This window comes from Phascolarctos cinereus, unplaced genomic scaffold (assembly GCF_003287225.1).
Source record: "Phascolarctos cinereus isolate Bilbo 61053 unplaced genomic scaffold, phaCin_HiC Scaffold_4;HRSCAF=312, whole genome shotgun sequence".
Taxonomy (NCBI): Eukaryota; Metazoa; Chordata; class Mammalia; order Diprotodontia; family Phascolarctidae; genus Phascolarctos; species Phascolarctos cinereus.
In genome coordinates, this window is record NW_027555847.1 from 171,494,797 (window position 1) to 171,511,874 (window position 17,078).

The window sequence follows — 17,078 nt, forward strand, 5'->3', positions numbered from 1 at the left end:
ATACTGCTTGAGAAGCAGTAGCCCATTGGCAAGGAATACACCATCTTTACCTTTCAGACACTGTGGCTCTTCATCTTTTGTTGTGAACTTGAGTCTGCTGAGAACTGTATTGCTCACTATGTTTTAGCTTGTCAGCTGTAGAAGGAACTCAACTGACGGACTCACTGTTGCTGGAATCAGCTGAGGGATACTTTTTTACTGCCTTACACACTGAAATTGTAGCATTTATAAAACTGAATTTACTACTGAAAGTTCATCATTGGATGTGTCAGATGGGGTATTTCTTATTAGTTCTAAAATCTACATCAGACAGTCTCTCAGGCATTTTATCAGTAAGGATACAAATAAAGCTTGTATAGTATATGACAACCAAGCTATAAATTCTGAAAATCCAAAAAACTAAAAAAATTTTCTTAAAAACTGGCAAAATGGTAAATGAAAAGATAAAATTTTGCTTTCCTCCAAAAATACATTATTCACAAGTTTTTATAAATATCTGATGAATTCTAACGATGCTCCAATGGGACAAGACTAATAGGAACTCAACAGAAAATAAATATGGGAGCATTTCCTCTTATTTGCAATAAAAACATATAGTATTTATTAAATATATGCATCATTGGATGTATCTGGACCTTGTAAGTAGAACTACATGTCTTTTTTTTATTTGAAAAGTCTTTAGAATGCTAAGGAATATTGATAACAAAGATATAGAAAAAGCCATGAAGTACGAAGTAGAAATACTTATTAAGCCTTTTCAAGTTTCAAACATCCAAAAAAAGTATCAACTGATGCACCTGATCCTTCTAAGGTTAAAAATTATTATATTTCCTGTGTTTTTCATCATTCAATCATACTTGTTTAATTGAAAGGTATGTTTTCAAGGAAGTGAGACCTAATAGAAAAGGTCTGTGCTGGGAAGCAGTAGGAAATGTGGTTAACGAGGTTAGATAATAGGACTTAACCGGGCAGAAGAATTTTAGATGATGATTGGGTATCCATGAACAGAAATGATATAATTTTAAAAGTGTTAAGGAAAATATTTAAAAGTCCTATAAAAGACACGACGACATGGCATGGTAGACAGAGCCCTAGGTTCAAACAGGAAAGATCTGAGTTAGTAATCTTAGTTCTGATACGCTCACTTGCTGTAGGATCACGAGGAAGTCATTAACTCTCATTGAACCTTGTTATTTACAAAATAGAAATAACAGCTATACTATCATCACTTTGCAAATCTTGTTATGAAGATATCAGTTATCTTTATCATTATTCTGTAAGGTGGATAATACAATGAGACTGCAGTAAAATAGTTTTAAGTCTAACTGAACAAGCATTTACTAAGCACCTACTGTATGCCTTTCCCTTTGCTATGCAATGGGGAAACAAAGAAAAAAAGAAATCAGGCCTTGCTTGCAAGGAACTTAAATTCTATAGGGGAGAACAACATGTATCTAATTTTAAAAAAAATTCCAATTTTATAAACCAGTTCTTATTTCAATGCTACTTCTCACTCAGTGAGAGAGAGAGGGAAAGAAGGGTCAGGGGGAGGGAAGGGGAAGGAAGAGACAATGAGAGAGGGAATGCAAGAGTACTTTGATATAGAAAAAGGCTTTCCTACTTCCTCCCTTCATTTTTTGGAGGAAAATAATGACAATAACCAAGTAGTAACCCAGGTAATATGGCTACTTACAAAAAAAAGCCAACCAGAAAGAAAAAGAGATTACCTTCTGAAGACTTGGGAAAACAATATAGATCTCTGGAGTACCTTCAGAAAATTAACTGAAGCTCCAAAAGTTTATATTGACAGAAATTTGTCAGTCACTGACAACATGTAGAATACTTCTACTATTCTTCCTATAGGATGGACAGATTCTTTGTTAAGTATTTAACTCATACTCATGCATAATAACATCTGAGACAATGTAGAGATAATAAAGAGTTATTACAGAGTTTTCATGTATATTAGTGTAGAATGAAAAGAAAATGGGATCTGGAGTCAGAAAGTCTGGATTCAAATCCTGCTGCTGCTTTGTATAGTATTATCTTTGCCTCTAAACAAGTCAGTTCATGCCCCTGTACATGAACTCTTAGGTTAAGATATTATCTGCTATCCCATACTACATCAGAAGTAACTGTATATGATTCAGGAACATCTACATTAAGAGTTTCACCTCTTCTCTTTAGAGTAATCCACTCTGGTGAGGGTTCTGGTCCAAAACCAAAGAGTTTAAGGACTTCTGGGATAAATTCCAAATATTAGTTCTGGGAGAAAGAATAATGCAAGAAAGGAAAAATATTCCACAGACCCACCAACAAACCTGGCCCTTATAAGATGGGAAGTTTTATCATTTTCAAAATTTCACATGGGTTACACTCATGTGAATTGACTTACAGTAGTAACACTTTTCAGATACTGCCGAACCATTAGGATTATGAATAGTAAGCCTAGAAATAAAAGAAACAAGTCCCTAATTACCAAATTCCCCAAGCTGTTCAGGCTCCAAATCTCTTAGATTTCCTTCCAGTCAGCTATTTTTAGAACTGGCTTTCTTTTTATAGAAACGTTCAATGTGTAAATAAATCATTTTAAGAGGCCTATTAATGGAATAACCTATAGATTACCAGTGCTAGTCTATGGATTTTAAAAACCTCAATTATTTTACTGAAATCAGATGAGATCCTTTAAAATAGTACTTTAAAAGCACTGCACTGTTTTTGTTTTTACATGTATTCCAAACAACATTAAAAAATAATAAATGGACAGCACATTAAGCCTCATTTTAAGAAATTTTTATTTTAAGTGATGACTTTTGAATAAACAATTACCTAGTTTAAACTACTGGGTCAATAGCATAAGACTTTTCAGCTAGAAATGTGTTTACTTACACACACAGATTTCCAGGGAACAAAATTAAAATTCAGGATTAGCTACCACAAAAATCTCTTTAAATAAGACAAATAACTCTCTTATTTCAAAAGACCAAAAATTTCAGTATAAATGTATCATAAATGTACATCAAAAGCCTGAAGACAGTCTCACTGATTATGTCAACCATTGTAATCTCTTCATAACAAGCACACAATAAAATACAAAAATCTATAAATCGGCCCTTGATGACAGAGGGTTCATTTAGTAGTTTACCAAATGGAATAACCCTGCTGGAATTCATTCAAGTAGCCTGTGAAAATGTCAGAATGTAGTCTGTTTCAGAGGTCATAATCCCCAGAGAGTTCTGAGTTTTGGCCTGTTTGTCTTTTCACATGCTTTAAGATTTGAAAATTGTTCCTCGTAGACACTGAGTGATGCCCAGGGAATGCTAGGATTGTGGGAACTGGCAGTACCAAATGGTGAAGACAAACTTCATGGGAAATCAGTACCTACTTCATTTGCCCTATGAGCTCTCATCAGATAAATGACTATATTCAAATGGTCTAGGAGTGAAGGGCTAGAAACAAAAATTTCATGCATCAGCTGACATCTTTTTTAAAAAAATAGTTATACAAAGAAATACTAGGTTACAAATACTGATTCTGTCATCAACCTCTGAATAACCATACTCATATTGGTAATACTAAAATAAAATAGGAGTATAGCTAAAACATCAGTTATTTGTAAGAGCCAATTCTGAGCATACTTTCTAATTATGATTGGAAATTTTAAAATATTCACCTGTCCTATTAAAAAACTCCAAAAAGAATTTACTAGATGATAAATTCATTTATAACAAGGACTGTGTTCAATTTCATCTTTGTAGTCCCAGCACCTGACATAATGTGCCTTGCTCATAGGAGGTGATTAAAAATTGTTTGCTGAAGTGAATCAATTATATATACATACACAGATATATTTTAAATACTGAATTTTGAGGACTTCTGAAATAATCAGTTCAGTGACTGACATGACACAGCAAACAGTTCTTTTATATGATTAAAAAAAAAAGCTCACACTGGAATGTGAATAAGGAAAATTAAGTTCTAGTCCTGATGCTGCCACTCACTGTAAGTTACTTTTCCTGAAGTTCAGTTTTCTTATCTTCAAAGAAGTGACTGAAATGACAGCTAAAGCCCCTACCATCTTAAAATTGCATAGTTCTATGAAACTGTGACAGTTTAGCCAACTAGTTATTGGTATAGAACTGAAATGCTTTATAGTAATTAAGGTTTGAGATAACATGTTTGTTTTCTACATATGAACTAGAAATTTATAGCTAAATACTGACAAATGCTAACACACTTGCATCTTTGTAACTTAAATCACAACAAAGGGAATGTATGAATCAAGTCTTTTGCTTTTATTTTGGTGCCACTGTTGAAAATGATGAGTACACAAATATACATGAATCAAAACTTTATTTTCAAGTTGGAGTTGACGAAAACACACAACAAACTAGCTGCAGGTTTTCTGAAAACAACAGCATCAACAGGCAAAAGGCATGAATATTTTGAACTAAAATAATATGCTAAAAGTATCTTTTTTCTAACTAAATGACACTACTACAAAAAACACTAACACATACCTGCCAACCTTTGAAAACTATAAATAGGAAAATATTGCATAATTCCAGATACATTCTAAATTAGATTAGTTATAATAAAAAGAACATCAACTAGATCACTACTTTTTCTTTTAAAAAACAGAAATTTGCCTAAGTACAGAGAGTTGGCATGTACGTTTATGTTCACTAAAAAACCTGTGATGTAGATATCTGATATTTTACTAGTGCATGTTCAATAAAAATTTCATGAACTAATAAAAGTGGAAATTCCCTACTCCATTCTTTTTTTCCTTTTCTGCTGCCTAATGGACAGTATAACAGAAAGGAAAATTGGATATAAGAAGTGAGCAAATGATGATATGAGGAGAGGCAGCCAGAGAAAGACATATGGACTGAAAACTATCATACAAATAATACAGATGGCCATACCATGACACAGATACTTTTTAAAACTTACCCACACTCACAGATTGAGTCAGCAGAGGAGACCGGAATCCTGACTCCCATAAGACTATACTTCCTGTTAATAATAGCGAGGGCAGTAGGTAAGGGTGGAAGAGTCAGACAATATGGGTTAATTTAAAGGCGTTAGAAAAACGCTTTTTCTGATATTTGCTAATGAATTTGGGTTATTACCCACTGCGGACCAAAAAGAAAAGATCAATATACCCTTTTATTCACTATATTTTTCATGTTTCTTTTTTCAATATTTTTAAATGATCTGTAGAATATTTCTCCTCCAAATTTAAACTTAAAAGAGAAACAAAGAGGAGAAAAAAGTGAGAATAAAAAAAAAGTTTTTTTCCTCATGTTTTCAGGCTGGGATCCTTTCCTTTCCAGTCTTTACTCCTACACTAAAACAGTTCTGATTTATTTCTAATATAGTATTTCAGGTGTCCTTGACTTAATCGGTTCTCCCAACCATTTAGTAACAATGAAGCAGCAAGTATTAACCATTTCTCTTCATGAGTGAGCGACAAGGCAATGTAAGATTGAAAGCAGTTTGAGAGATGGAAGAGGACATATGTCTTCAAATGTTTGAAGAACCATGATGTGGAAGATGAGTTAGAATCATAAGGCTGACCTTAGGACCAAAGTATAGAGGTTAGAAGAAGAATGTTTTCAGCTCACTACACTTAAACAATACTTCCAAACAAGATCTGTCCAAAAGTGGAATGCAATACCTCATGAGTAGAAAATTCCTCACCAATGGAGATGTTCAAGTAAAAGCTATATTACTATTGTAAGGGATACTGCAGAGAAGATTCATACTTTTCTCTGGTAGAAATAGAAGAGAAAGGGGTTGGACTAATGACCTCTAAGCTCCCTTTCAACTCAGGGGTTCTTTGAATGAAAATCCCATCAAATTTTCCATTGTCCGGGACTGTACTATAGAGCTAAGCAATGATTTTTCAATTACTTATTTTACCTCAAATTATAAATGTCACTGCAGATGGGATTTTTGATTCAGATACAGGTTAGCCTAGATTGTCTCTGAATTCTCCTTCTAGTCTGAGATTAAGTAAAACCTGTTCATTTCCAAATAGACTTGAGAAAAGCACACATGGTATCCTTCATCTCTGAATTATTTATCTATTTTATCTGTTTTTGCCAACTGCAATTACATAAACTTGCCTTCTGTGGAGGAGTACAAGATTGTTTTTTCATGTGTCACTTTAAAAGAGCTAGGCAAAAAGCTCCACAGGTTTGGAGCCTAAAAGAAACCAACTGGTACACTTTAGTAATATAAATGGGCAATTGGTGTTCATCTCCTTAAGATACAACATACTATATCCAAATGACTCTAGTAATGGTAGATATATCCAATGAAAGTTCTAGAGCAGGTAAAAATATTTTTTCCATGTCTGAGATATGAATTGTTTTGGTTTAACTTCTTAGTTACTGTTGCTATATGAGTTTTAGTTAGCCTCATGTATTAATTGTTTGTATTTACGATCCAGGGTAAATATGAAAAGCATTCCACTTTAAAATATTAAATAACTTATAAACAAAGCTGCTTTGGGCCTGATGATTTTGCTGGTTCACTCTGAAATTGTAAGTTACCAAGCACTTCACAGACTTACCAAAACATGCTTATAACAGCAGCTGTGGAACTAAGTCAGGAGTTCAAAGTAATTGCCAACTGTAAATGAAGAATTCAAATTAATGCACTCCTTTGGATATATTCAGCAATGTATTGGAGCAAAACTAAATCCTAGCAACACAGCTATCTGAACGAGAAATTCAAAATAGAAAGAAAGAGGCAGAATTAAACCTGCCTAATTATATCACATTTTAGTAGGAAACTTTTAAAAGGATTATTTTGGATTAGTATAATTTACCCTTAAGCTATTTATGAAGACCTAACAAGCATTTTGAAGGGTCAGGAATTTACCTCAAGAAAGAAGTTTGAGAGCTATGACAATTAGTCACATATTTCATTTGCAGTTATTAAGGAAATAGCTCTTTTGAATCAAAACTCTATTGTTGTATTGAATATAAACCACAAATTCTGATAAAATAACTGGCAAAAAAAAATTATAAACTTGGTTGATCAAAATTCTAATTAAGGTCTATACATTTTTGTTCATGACATAAAAGTTCAAGTCTGATTTCTACACACATCTGTTGTTGTTATTATATCAGAATAAAATCTTAGAAAATTCAAACACCATTTTTGACAAAAGCATCTGAGTTACTGCAATTACTCAAGAGACAAAATATCTTAAAGGCAGAACCAAAGGCAGAGGTAATCCAATCCCCTAATCATTTAATAATAGCTAGCATGTGCTTTAAGGTTTTCAAGGTCCTTTATAGATGTTAGCTCATTTGATCCCAAAATCATTTCAGTAGGAAAAAGGGAAAGCAAACACTATTTTGGTCCTATCAATTAATTTTTTCTTAATTACTATTCCATTTGTTTCCTTATGTCATTAGTCTCTCTAGCTCTTTGCACAGTGCCTGGTACATAGTAAGCACTTAATAAATGCTTGCTGAATGACTCTCCACCTCAAATATTATGGAAGTTATCAAACTACTGTGGCGGTTTCTTACTATTTTCTTAGGATTACCCTACATCCATTAAAGCATAGTCTCTATGCCTTAATGTTTGAAATAGTATCTGGCACTGTCAAATTAAAAAGAAAGTCTATTGCTACAAGTGAAGATCAAACACTAATGTAGAACCTTCTTTTTTTTTTGCACTACAACCTCTGAAATTTGTTTTGGCTGAGGGGAGTGAATTTTACTTGATTTTGTCCAAGTACACTATTTAATGTAAAAAAGCAAAACAAAGAGACCATCTTGTAATGTCTTGTCTTCAGCACATACTTACATCAATTATTTTTTCTTCAGAGACAAAGACAAAAATACTTGGTTGTGATCTAAAAGATGATTTGCAAGCCTTTGTTTTCAGTTCTTGAAATGATAGAGAATCCAACAGGAGGCAATGAAATTGAATTTACATAAAATTTTGTTCGGTGATTTTTCAGTTGTCTGGCTCTTTGTGACTCCATTTGAGGTTTTCTTAGCAGAGATAGTAGAGAGTTTTGCCATTTCCTTCTCCAGTTCATTTTAGAAATGTGGAAACTGAGGCAAAGAGTGTTAAGTGACTTGCCCTGGGTCATATAGCTAATAAGTATCTGAGGCCATATCTGAACTCAGGAAGATGAGTCTGCCTGACTCCAGGCCCCGCACTTTATCCACTGTGCTGCCTAGGCAAAATTATTTTCTTGGACTAGATTTAAAAAGTAGATAGGGTTTGAAAGGGCCTTTCAAATATGAAAAGGAATGAAGGCAGCTATTCCTTTTAACTATTTCTCAATACTATAACATAGCTGGTGCTATCCAATATTTGAATAAACATGACCTAATCTATGCTGAAGGTGAATTTCCTTTCCAGGGTGCACTGAAGAATCTATGGAAAAGATCAGCCCCTCTTCCAAAAAAAAAAATGAGTCCTGATATCTTCTCTGTAGACAATTTGTAAAGATTTCTAATTAAAAATGCTTAAAATTCTAGGCCATTTGAGATACATTACCAGCCAATACAATGGAAAAATTTTCTGCTAAAAAGTTTAACCATGTTTTGTAACTTAGGAAAACCTAAATGCAATGTCTAAATTAATGCATAAGCTAGGAATCAAATCTGCAGAAAAAAATCAACATACAACAATGTAGGGTTTTTATAATTTTATCTTTTCCTGATTTCATATACCATATTCCAGAACATAAAGTCTGATTACAACATACTGCCACTGCAAACAACAGGCATTAAAAGAACAACTCTTCCATTTTGGAAACTGAAAGAAGGCTCCCTATGATTAATAATCCGAGTGTTGACTACGTCAAGGAACATTCATCTCAGGCTGTGGTAATAAAACTGGATCACTCTGTGTACAATCTGATTTCATGCTTATATTAAAAGCTCAATTTGTATTTCAATGCATTGGTTTTTTTTGAAGGTATACTACTTGAATGCAGTTGTTTTTATTAGACTTAATCTGTTTGAACTAACCTCATGGAAAAACCTAAGCAGTCTGCCTTGCTTCTAAGGTGCTAATAGCAATGTGATTTTTATAGCCTCACTATGGGTACAGGGAAACACTAGTATGTTCTGATGAAAACTTCTTTCATATTTACTGTAGCAGTGGAAATACTTTTCCACTTCACTACCACTGCCAACATAAATATTAATCTACAATGAGGGAAAATCCTGGAAACATTTCTTTAATGTAAACTTCATTTTCCTTGTAAAGTTCATCTATAAACTATTCTGTGAAGCAATCATTCCACAGAGACTTAAAATTTAAATATCTCCTTTTGTCAACAAAAAAGGAAACAATTTTAGCAAGTTAACTTCAAAATGCTTAAAAATCACAACAAAAAGTTCCCATTGGAATAAATTTAAATTCAGATTCTTTTAGTCTTCGAATAGTGCCTTTTAATTTCGAGTTAAAACCACTTATTCATGTGGTGAAGGAATAATAATGTTCTTCAAAAAACAAAGAGAAGATTACAATGAAATTTTCCTCCACCTATGTACTGTTTCATGTGAAAAGATTACTCATGCTGAAGTGCCTCAAGAACATGATGATAAACATGTTAGATATACATACTTGGTTCTCACTAATATCTTCATGGAGATACTTGCAATTCTTAATGTGTTAGATTGGCTAATTTTCTATAAGTCTGAAATAAACTTTTCCAAAGAAAGGTAATAGGAAACAGTGTTGTAAATGATATTAATTCAAAGCTTTATCTGTAAAAACTGAAGACACCCATAGTAAAGAATGGCAATTCAATTATGTTCTATTTCTATTCCTCATACAGATACTCTCCTTGAATAGCTAAGCTTCCCAATATCTATTTAATCTTTATTCTTCTTAGAAATATCAATTTGTATATTTAATTAGATTTAGGTTATTTTGCTAAAACATAATCATATTTAATATACTGACACCTGAGATATCAGGTGGTGATTTTCCCCCACTCATTATCTACTAAAAATGGAATTAGTTAATCATATTATGGTCTTTTAGGTGATTATATATTGCTGAAGCTGCTCAGACAGTTTTATGGTATTCTATTTAAGGGATAATTTTAGATCAATCACGTTGCCAAAGAATAATGAGAGTCTAAAGTCCTATATTTTTAAAAGAGTACCAACGCTGAACTCAAACATGACGTATCTATAATATATCTTCAGTACTTTCAGTATAAGAACATATGTAAATAAGAGACATATGAAATATAGCAATTAGTATCATTCAGGAAAACAAAAGGACCATTACATGGAAAGTTCTCATTCATTAATACTTTTTATATACTGTATCACTTTAACACTGTACTTCATAGTATGACAATAAGGAGTTTGCAGGCATACCTCAGAACATTAAAAAGATAGAAACTGGTTATTCTTAGGGATAGGAGCTTCTTATCTACTGAAACCTCTGCAATATTACCGTTCACACAAGCTAGATTCTGTGAGATTTTTAAGATAGTACTGTTAGCCAGTTTGATAGATGTATTCTTATAGTGCATCTTTGTTTAATATGACAAAAGATCTCAGAAAGAATAATTTATGTTAGTGCTAGACTACACATAATTGTGGACATCAGGGTCTCAACTATTCATTTGGAGATCATTAAGGATTTGACAACAAAGTTGTGGAAAATATCTGTTTTGACTTCAAGGATGGAACAGTAGACTTACAATATGAGCCTATGCCACATGATTTAGCACAGTAGAGATAAGAACCATGATAACCCTGGAATGTAGGTCATTCATAGAGTTTAAGTATTTTCCTCTCATTTTCATAGAAAAGATGAAACATGTTTAAAATGAAATGAAAAAAAGTGTATCTTAACATTAGGACAAAAAAATTAACTACAACTTCAAAGAGATATTTTACCTCTGATAAACAAGAAAACTGGGATGATAAAGCAAATCTTCACTGTCAAATTTGACAATATAAAAATTTAAATGTAACATAAAACAAAGTTTGTAGCCAAAACCTATTTTTCTCAGAAAAGTTACCTCATTATTCCCAGATTAGTGAAGTCACTTGTTTGAAACACCATGCCCAAGCATATCAGTGTACAAAAACTGAATTTCTCAACCTCAAAATCATTTCCAAAAATTATGCTGCCAACAAAAATATTTCAAGGGGAAAACAATCGATAGTTACATAAAGTTTGAAGTATTACCTGAAAACAGGCTGGTTATCTCTCAAAGCCTAGAACTTTCAAGCCAAGTAAATAGAGCTTATGTGTACTCTAAAGACACATAAAAAGACACACATTTATATAACTATATTCTGTTATTCATATAAATTTATAGTTGAAATACTATAAATGAGAACAATTATTTTAAATACATAAAGCTGCTATAAGTTGCAACAGATTTCTTATGTAGCTCAACAATAAAAGAATTATTTAAATGAAAATTTAATAAATGTATGTGATTGTGGTTTTGACTGATAATATTTCTATATTTTTAGCTAAAACTAGAAAGATTACTGAAACAATAAGGACAGAGTTTCTTGGCAATAATATTTATCTTGGCAAAATACATGTTTATCAAGGGGGTGGCTGGCAGAGGAGAGAATGGAAAAAAGACTATCAAAAGAAGGCACAAAAGATATCATCTGTAAGTATTAGTTGATTTAAAGTTATTAGATATTAACAATATGCACATTGTTTTTGAGAGGTTAGTTAAGAGTGTAAACCTTTAAAAGATATAAATAATACTAAAAATTCTTCAAAACTCACCATTCTTGCGTTCATTGAGAGGAGGCAAATGCTGACTTGACTGTAAGGAAAGTTCCTGGAATTCATGAGCGACTGCTTCACTTTGAGGACTTGGAGCAAGGTGACCTAATGACCCCAACTCATCCTCAGGTTCTACCACCATCCCAGTATGATTCATGGTCTTCCAACCACCACAAACACAGGACTCAAGATGCCTCTCAACCACAGCTGGTAAATAAGACTGCAAAATCAAAAAATGTATAATTAGTTTGCATAGTATGAGCTAAGAATATGAAATAGCAGTGAAAACTAATGCTGAGTAAATGTCCAATAGGGAGAAATAGTATTCTACCCTGGCTAGAATACAATTAGACTCATGTTCTTTCTGGGATGCCACATTTTATGAAGGAGATAAAAAAGGGAGGGTAAGGCCAAAAGTGGATGACCAGCATAGTGAAAAGACACCAAAGAATGTCATGCAGCAATAGTTTGAAAGAATGGGAAAAGTAAAATGTAAGTGAGAAATGGACTTCAAGTATCTGGAGGGCCATCATATGGGAAAAGGATGAGATTTATTCTCCTAGGAAGTGAAACTGGCGCAATAACAGATTTAAACTATAAAGGAAAACTTCCTAAAGGTTAGAGATATCCCAGCATGCCTCAGGAGGTAGCAGATAACTCCTACTCTATTCAATAAACTTTAGTGGCTCCCTACTGGAGGAACAAAACCAAAATCCTTGTATTCAAAGGCTGCCTCGTATCTTTCCAGTCTTCTTACACCTTCCTCTTCCCTGCCTCTCAGTATATCTCTTCAATCCTGTGCCACTGGCCTCCTTGATTTTCCTTGCACAAGACACTCTATTTCCTGATTCCAGGCATTTTCACTAGATGCTCCCCATGCATGAAATTCTCTTCTCATCTCCATTTCTTAGCTTCCTTCAAGTCTCAGCTAAAATCCCAGTGTCTTTAAGAAACCTTTCCCAAAAACAGCAACAGCGACAGCAACAGCAGCAGCAGCAGCAGCAGCAGCAGCAGCAGCAACAACTACAACAACTACAACAACAACAGGGGGCAGCTAGGTGGCACAGTGGATAGAGCACCGGCCCTGGATTCGGGAGGACCTGAGTTCAAATAACCGCCTCAGATACATTAACACTTACTAGCTGTGTGACCCTGGGCAAGTCACTTAACCCCACTGCCTAGCAAAAACAAAACAAAACAAAACAAAAACAAAAAACCTTTCCTTATCTCCTTTAATGCTATTACCTTTCCTCTGTTGATTTCTACAATTTGTTCTGCACATATTTCTTTGTACATAATTGATTGCATGATGTCTTCCCTTCATTAGAAGACACTGCTTGAGAGCAGGGACTGTCTTTTGTTTAGGTGGGTTGTTTTTTTTTTTTGCCTTTCTATCCCCAGTGCATAGGACAATGCCTGGCACAGTGTAGGCTTCTAATAAATGCCTGCTGACCTACTATCTAGACGTGTTAAAATCAATAAACATTTATTAAGTGCCTATTATGTGCCAGGCACTGTGCCAAAAGAGGCAAAAGACAGTCCCTGACCTCAAGGAGCTTACAGTCTAATTGGAGGAACATGCCAAATACATATGTACACACACAGACTTACACACAGAGCAAGCTATATACACGATAAACAGGAAATAATTAAAAAGAAACTACAGGAATTAAGAGGGGTTAGAAAAGCTTCTTGTAGAAGGTGGGATTTTAGTTGGGACTTAAAGGAAGCCAAGTGGGTCAGCCGTCAGAGTGGAGGAGGAAGCCTGTGCCAGTCACGGGGGACAGCCAGAGAAAATGCCTGGAGCTGAGTATTCAACCAAAAGTGGGAAAAGAACATTTTGGAGACATAGAGGGAATTGTTAGATAGGTATGGGTTGGAATTATGGTATGTCTGATTCTGATAATCCAAATTTCACTACTGTTTAAACTCATACAAGTGACTGATCACCCTATATTTCAAAAGTTCTTCTTCCATAACATGGGAATAACAATACAGCTCCTTCCTATCTCAAAGGACCATAGTAAGGCTAAAATGAGTTGTTTGGTTTTTTTTTTAAGGCAACTGGAGTTAAGTGACTTGCCCAAGGTCACACAGCTAGTAAGTGTCAAGTGTTTGGTCTGAGGTTGGATTTGAACTCAGATCCTCCTGGCTTCAGGGCCAGCGCTCTATCCACTGTGCCACCTAGCTGCCCCTAAAATGAGTTTCAAAAAAATTGTTTTTAAGCTCAAGTGTTATATGCAGATGAAAGGTAATTCTGTTGGCACTGAAACATCATTATTAATATGGCATTGTAATCCTTAACGAATGGGACCTGATAAATACTAGTGAAAACCAAGACAAAGTAGCACAGCTAGGAAAAAAAATGTACTACTCTTAAGTATCAACTATTTTTGACAGCTAAGAATTATATGTAGAAATTTCTATACAATAGTTTCTAGCAAGAAAAAAAATTGCTGTAACTTTTAGAAATGGTATCCTTTAGTATTAAGGTAATTTTTTCCTTTTTTTAAAGAAAAAAAATTGACAATGCCTTTCAAAAGAAAAAAAAACTAAGCTACAGTATATTCCAATAAGCTGGAAAACATTAGGTTTCAAGTTGCTCATTATTAGGGTAGATTTGTGGGTTTTATTATGCTAAATCTTAGAGATGGAAATAAGAAATTATAAATGGGGGCACATATTTACAACTTTGCCTTATGAGACCACCCAAAATGAACTCTGGACTTGATAAGTGCCTAAATACATAAACCACAATATGCATGAGCTCAGTCTTGCAATGGTTTGTGAAACAATTACAACCTTAAAGTTCTTTAATGATATAAATAGAATATCTATTTTTAATCTGTTAAAAAAAATAACAAAGAACTTCTAGCTAGCATAAACTTATAGTTCAAATTCCTAATATATCAAACATAAAATTCAATATGACTGAGTACTATTGTTAGAATTATATAAGTTTGAAGTACCTCCATATTATTTGTGCCCTGATTAAGAAGTTCATTCTTCTGTTAACTTTCAGTAAGAAATGGCAATTATATAATGGCAATTGTAATATGAAAATATTTCTGATCCTTGTTAAAAAACATAATGTGTATCTAATACACAGACTACTTCAAAGACACATGGCTTTTATATACCCTATAGTTCATAACCAGGATTAGAAATATTTTCACATCATGGTTGTTATTAAAGCATATGATAGTACAGAAGACACCAGTTTATAAGGATCAGGACTTATTTTACAGTTTAAGAAATTAAAGAGATTACAATTCAAAAAACTGCAATTGAAGTACAAATATGTCCTTAAAGATCTAAATATACTTTGTTTTTCATTTTTAGTCACATACATTGATGGAGAAAATTGAATAATCATGGGCCAAGAGGCCAAGTTCCACATATTTTCTCCTTCTTATTGACAATGCAAGTCAATAAAGAGGGGAAAAAAATAATCAAAATGACATTTTTTTCCTTCTCCCTATTTCCCATTATTAGAAAAATTAATTAAAATCACTTTCATACACTAAGAATCAAAAGCAGATGAAGTCATATAAAACTATTAAAAGATAATTTTTCCCATTAATACTTCTGGGCTTCTAAGATGTTGGCTATCTTATTCATAAAAATAAAATTATCTTATAAAATATCTTCAAAATTTGTCTTTGGAGGTAGTAATAATTATCTTTGAATATGAATTTTTATCATCACATTGTTTCCTTTGAAGAATTTATGACAACATATTAAAAACATGTTTAAATTTATGGTAACCCATGTTCACATCAGAATAATTCTCCAGAAGGGAAACCACCTTTGTCTCCTAACTAAACATGTCATATACGTATAAAACCTAGGGCTAAAAGTAGACTCCTGGGGAGTGGAGCCATGATGGCAGAGCAAAGGCAGGGACTCACCTGAGCTCTCCCCCAAACCTCTCCAAATACTTTAAAAAAATTATTCTAAACAAATTCTTGAGCAGCAAAAAGACAGAATGAAACAAATTTCCAGCCCAAAACAGCCTAGAAGTCGACAAGAACAGTCTGTTGCAAAAAGGTGAGAAAGATGTGCAGTCCAGCACATGCTAGGCCAGCACAGACCTGGCAAAATCAGAGCAGGCCTCAGGGCAACTGAATCACTAGTAGCAGAGGCAATTTCCAGACTTAGCCCACAGATCCCAAAGATAATTTAGAAGGTCATCAGGAAAGGTCTGTCGCACCAGGATGAGAGTGGAGCACAGTCCAAAGCAGGCCAGGCTAGCACAGCCCTAGCCACAGCAAACCAGAAGCAGGCCTTAGGAGTGACAATCTGCAGCAACAGCAGCTGCTTCTGGAGCTCTCAGCCCAAGAATGGTAAGGGGGTCAAACTGGTCAGAAGGAGATTACAGGGCTTTCTTGCTACCACTGAGGCGGGACTCTGCTGCTTTGCCCATACTTGGATCCCAACTGCAGTGCTAGGTGGCAATCCCAGGGCAAGGAATAACACTAGCATAGCAGAGCTTGCAGCCACAGTGGAGGGGAGACCCTCCTCACAGTATCAGGGAAGAAACGAGTGCTTCTAGTCTCCCACAGATGAAAGCACAGGCCAGGAAAATAGTAAACACCTCTCTTTAGATCATATCACCTTGGAAGAACTGAAAACTTGAAGGTTCCTAGAAATATTTAAGATAACAGCTACACAAAACCCCTGAAGCTTGGGATAGTGCACCTTCCACAGTGGAAGCAGAGCCCTACTTTAACAAAGAGTTAAAAAGTCAAGTAACAAGCTGGGAAAATGAGCAAACAGGAAAAAAAACCTCTGACTATAGAAAGTTATTACGGTGACAAGGAAGATCAAAACACTCAGAAGAAGACAATAAAATCAAAGCTCCTACATCCAAAGCCTCCAAGAAAAATATGAATTGGTCTCAGGCCATGGAAGAGCTCAAAAAGGATTTGGAAAATCAAGTAAGAGAAGTAAAGGAAAAATTAGGAAGAGAAATGAGACTGATGCAAGAAAATCATGAAAAATGAATCAACAGCTTGATAAAAGAGACACAAAAAAATACTGAAGAAAATAACACCTTAAAAAACAGACTAGGCCAAATGGTAAAAGAGGTCCGAAAAGCCAATGGGGACAAGAATGCCTTAAAAAGCAGAATTGGCCAAATGGAAAAGGAGGTCCAAAAGCTCACCGAAGAAAATAATTTCTTAAAAATTAGAATGGAGCAAATGGAAGCCAATGACTTTATGAGAAATGCTCTCTCCATAAAATATAAATAAAAAAAAAGAAACTATAAAACAAACCCAAAAGAATGAAAGAATAGAAGACAATGT

At 34.2% G+C, this 17,078-nt stretch overlaps 1 protein-coding gene across 3 annotated transcripts in view; it reads right to left on the bottom strand.

The window, feature by feature from the left end:
- MRTFB (myocardin related transcription factor B) overlaps positions 1-17,078 on the bottom strand; it is a 179,661-nt gene that overhangs the window by 120,260 nt on the left and 42,323 nt on the right. For 2 of the 3 annotated variants that reach the window (XM_078152783.1, XM_078152782.1), the window contains exon 2: positions 11,770-11,989. In XM_078152783.1, the coding sequence (XP_078008909.1) occupies positions 11,770-11,926 (157 nt within the window). In that variant the 5' untranslated portion in view covers positions 11,927-11,989. Of the gene's footprint in view, positions 1-4,956; positions 5,020-11,769; positions 11,990-17,078 lie in introns of all 3 variants that reach the window. The other variant, XM_078152785.1, reaches the window with a different exon arrangement.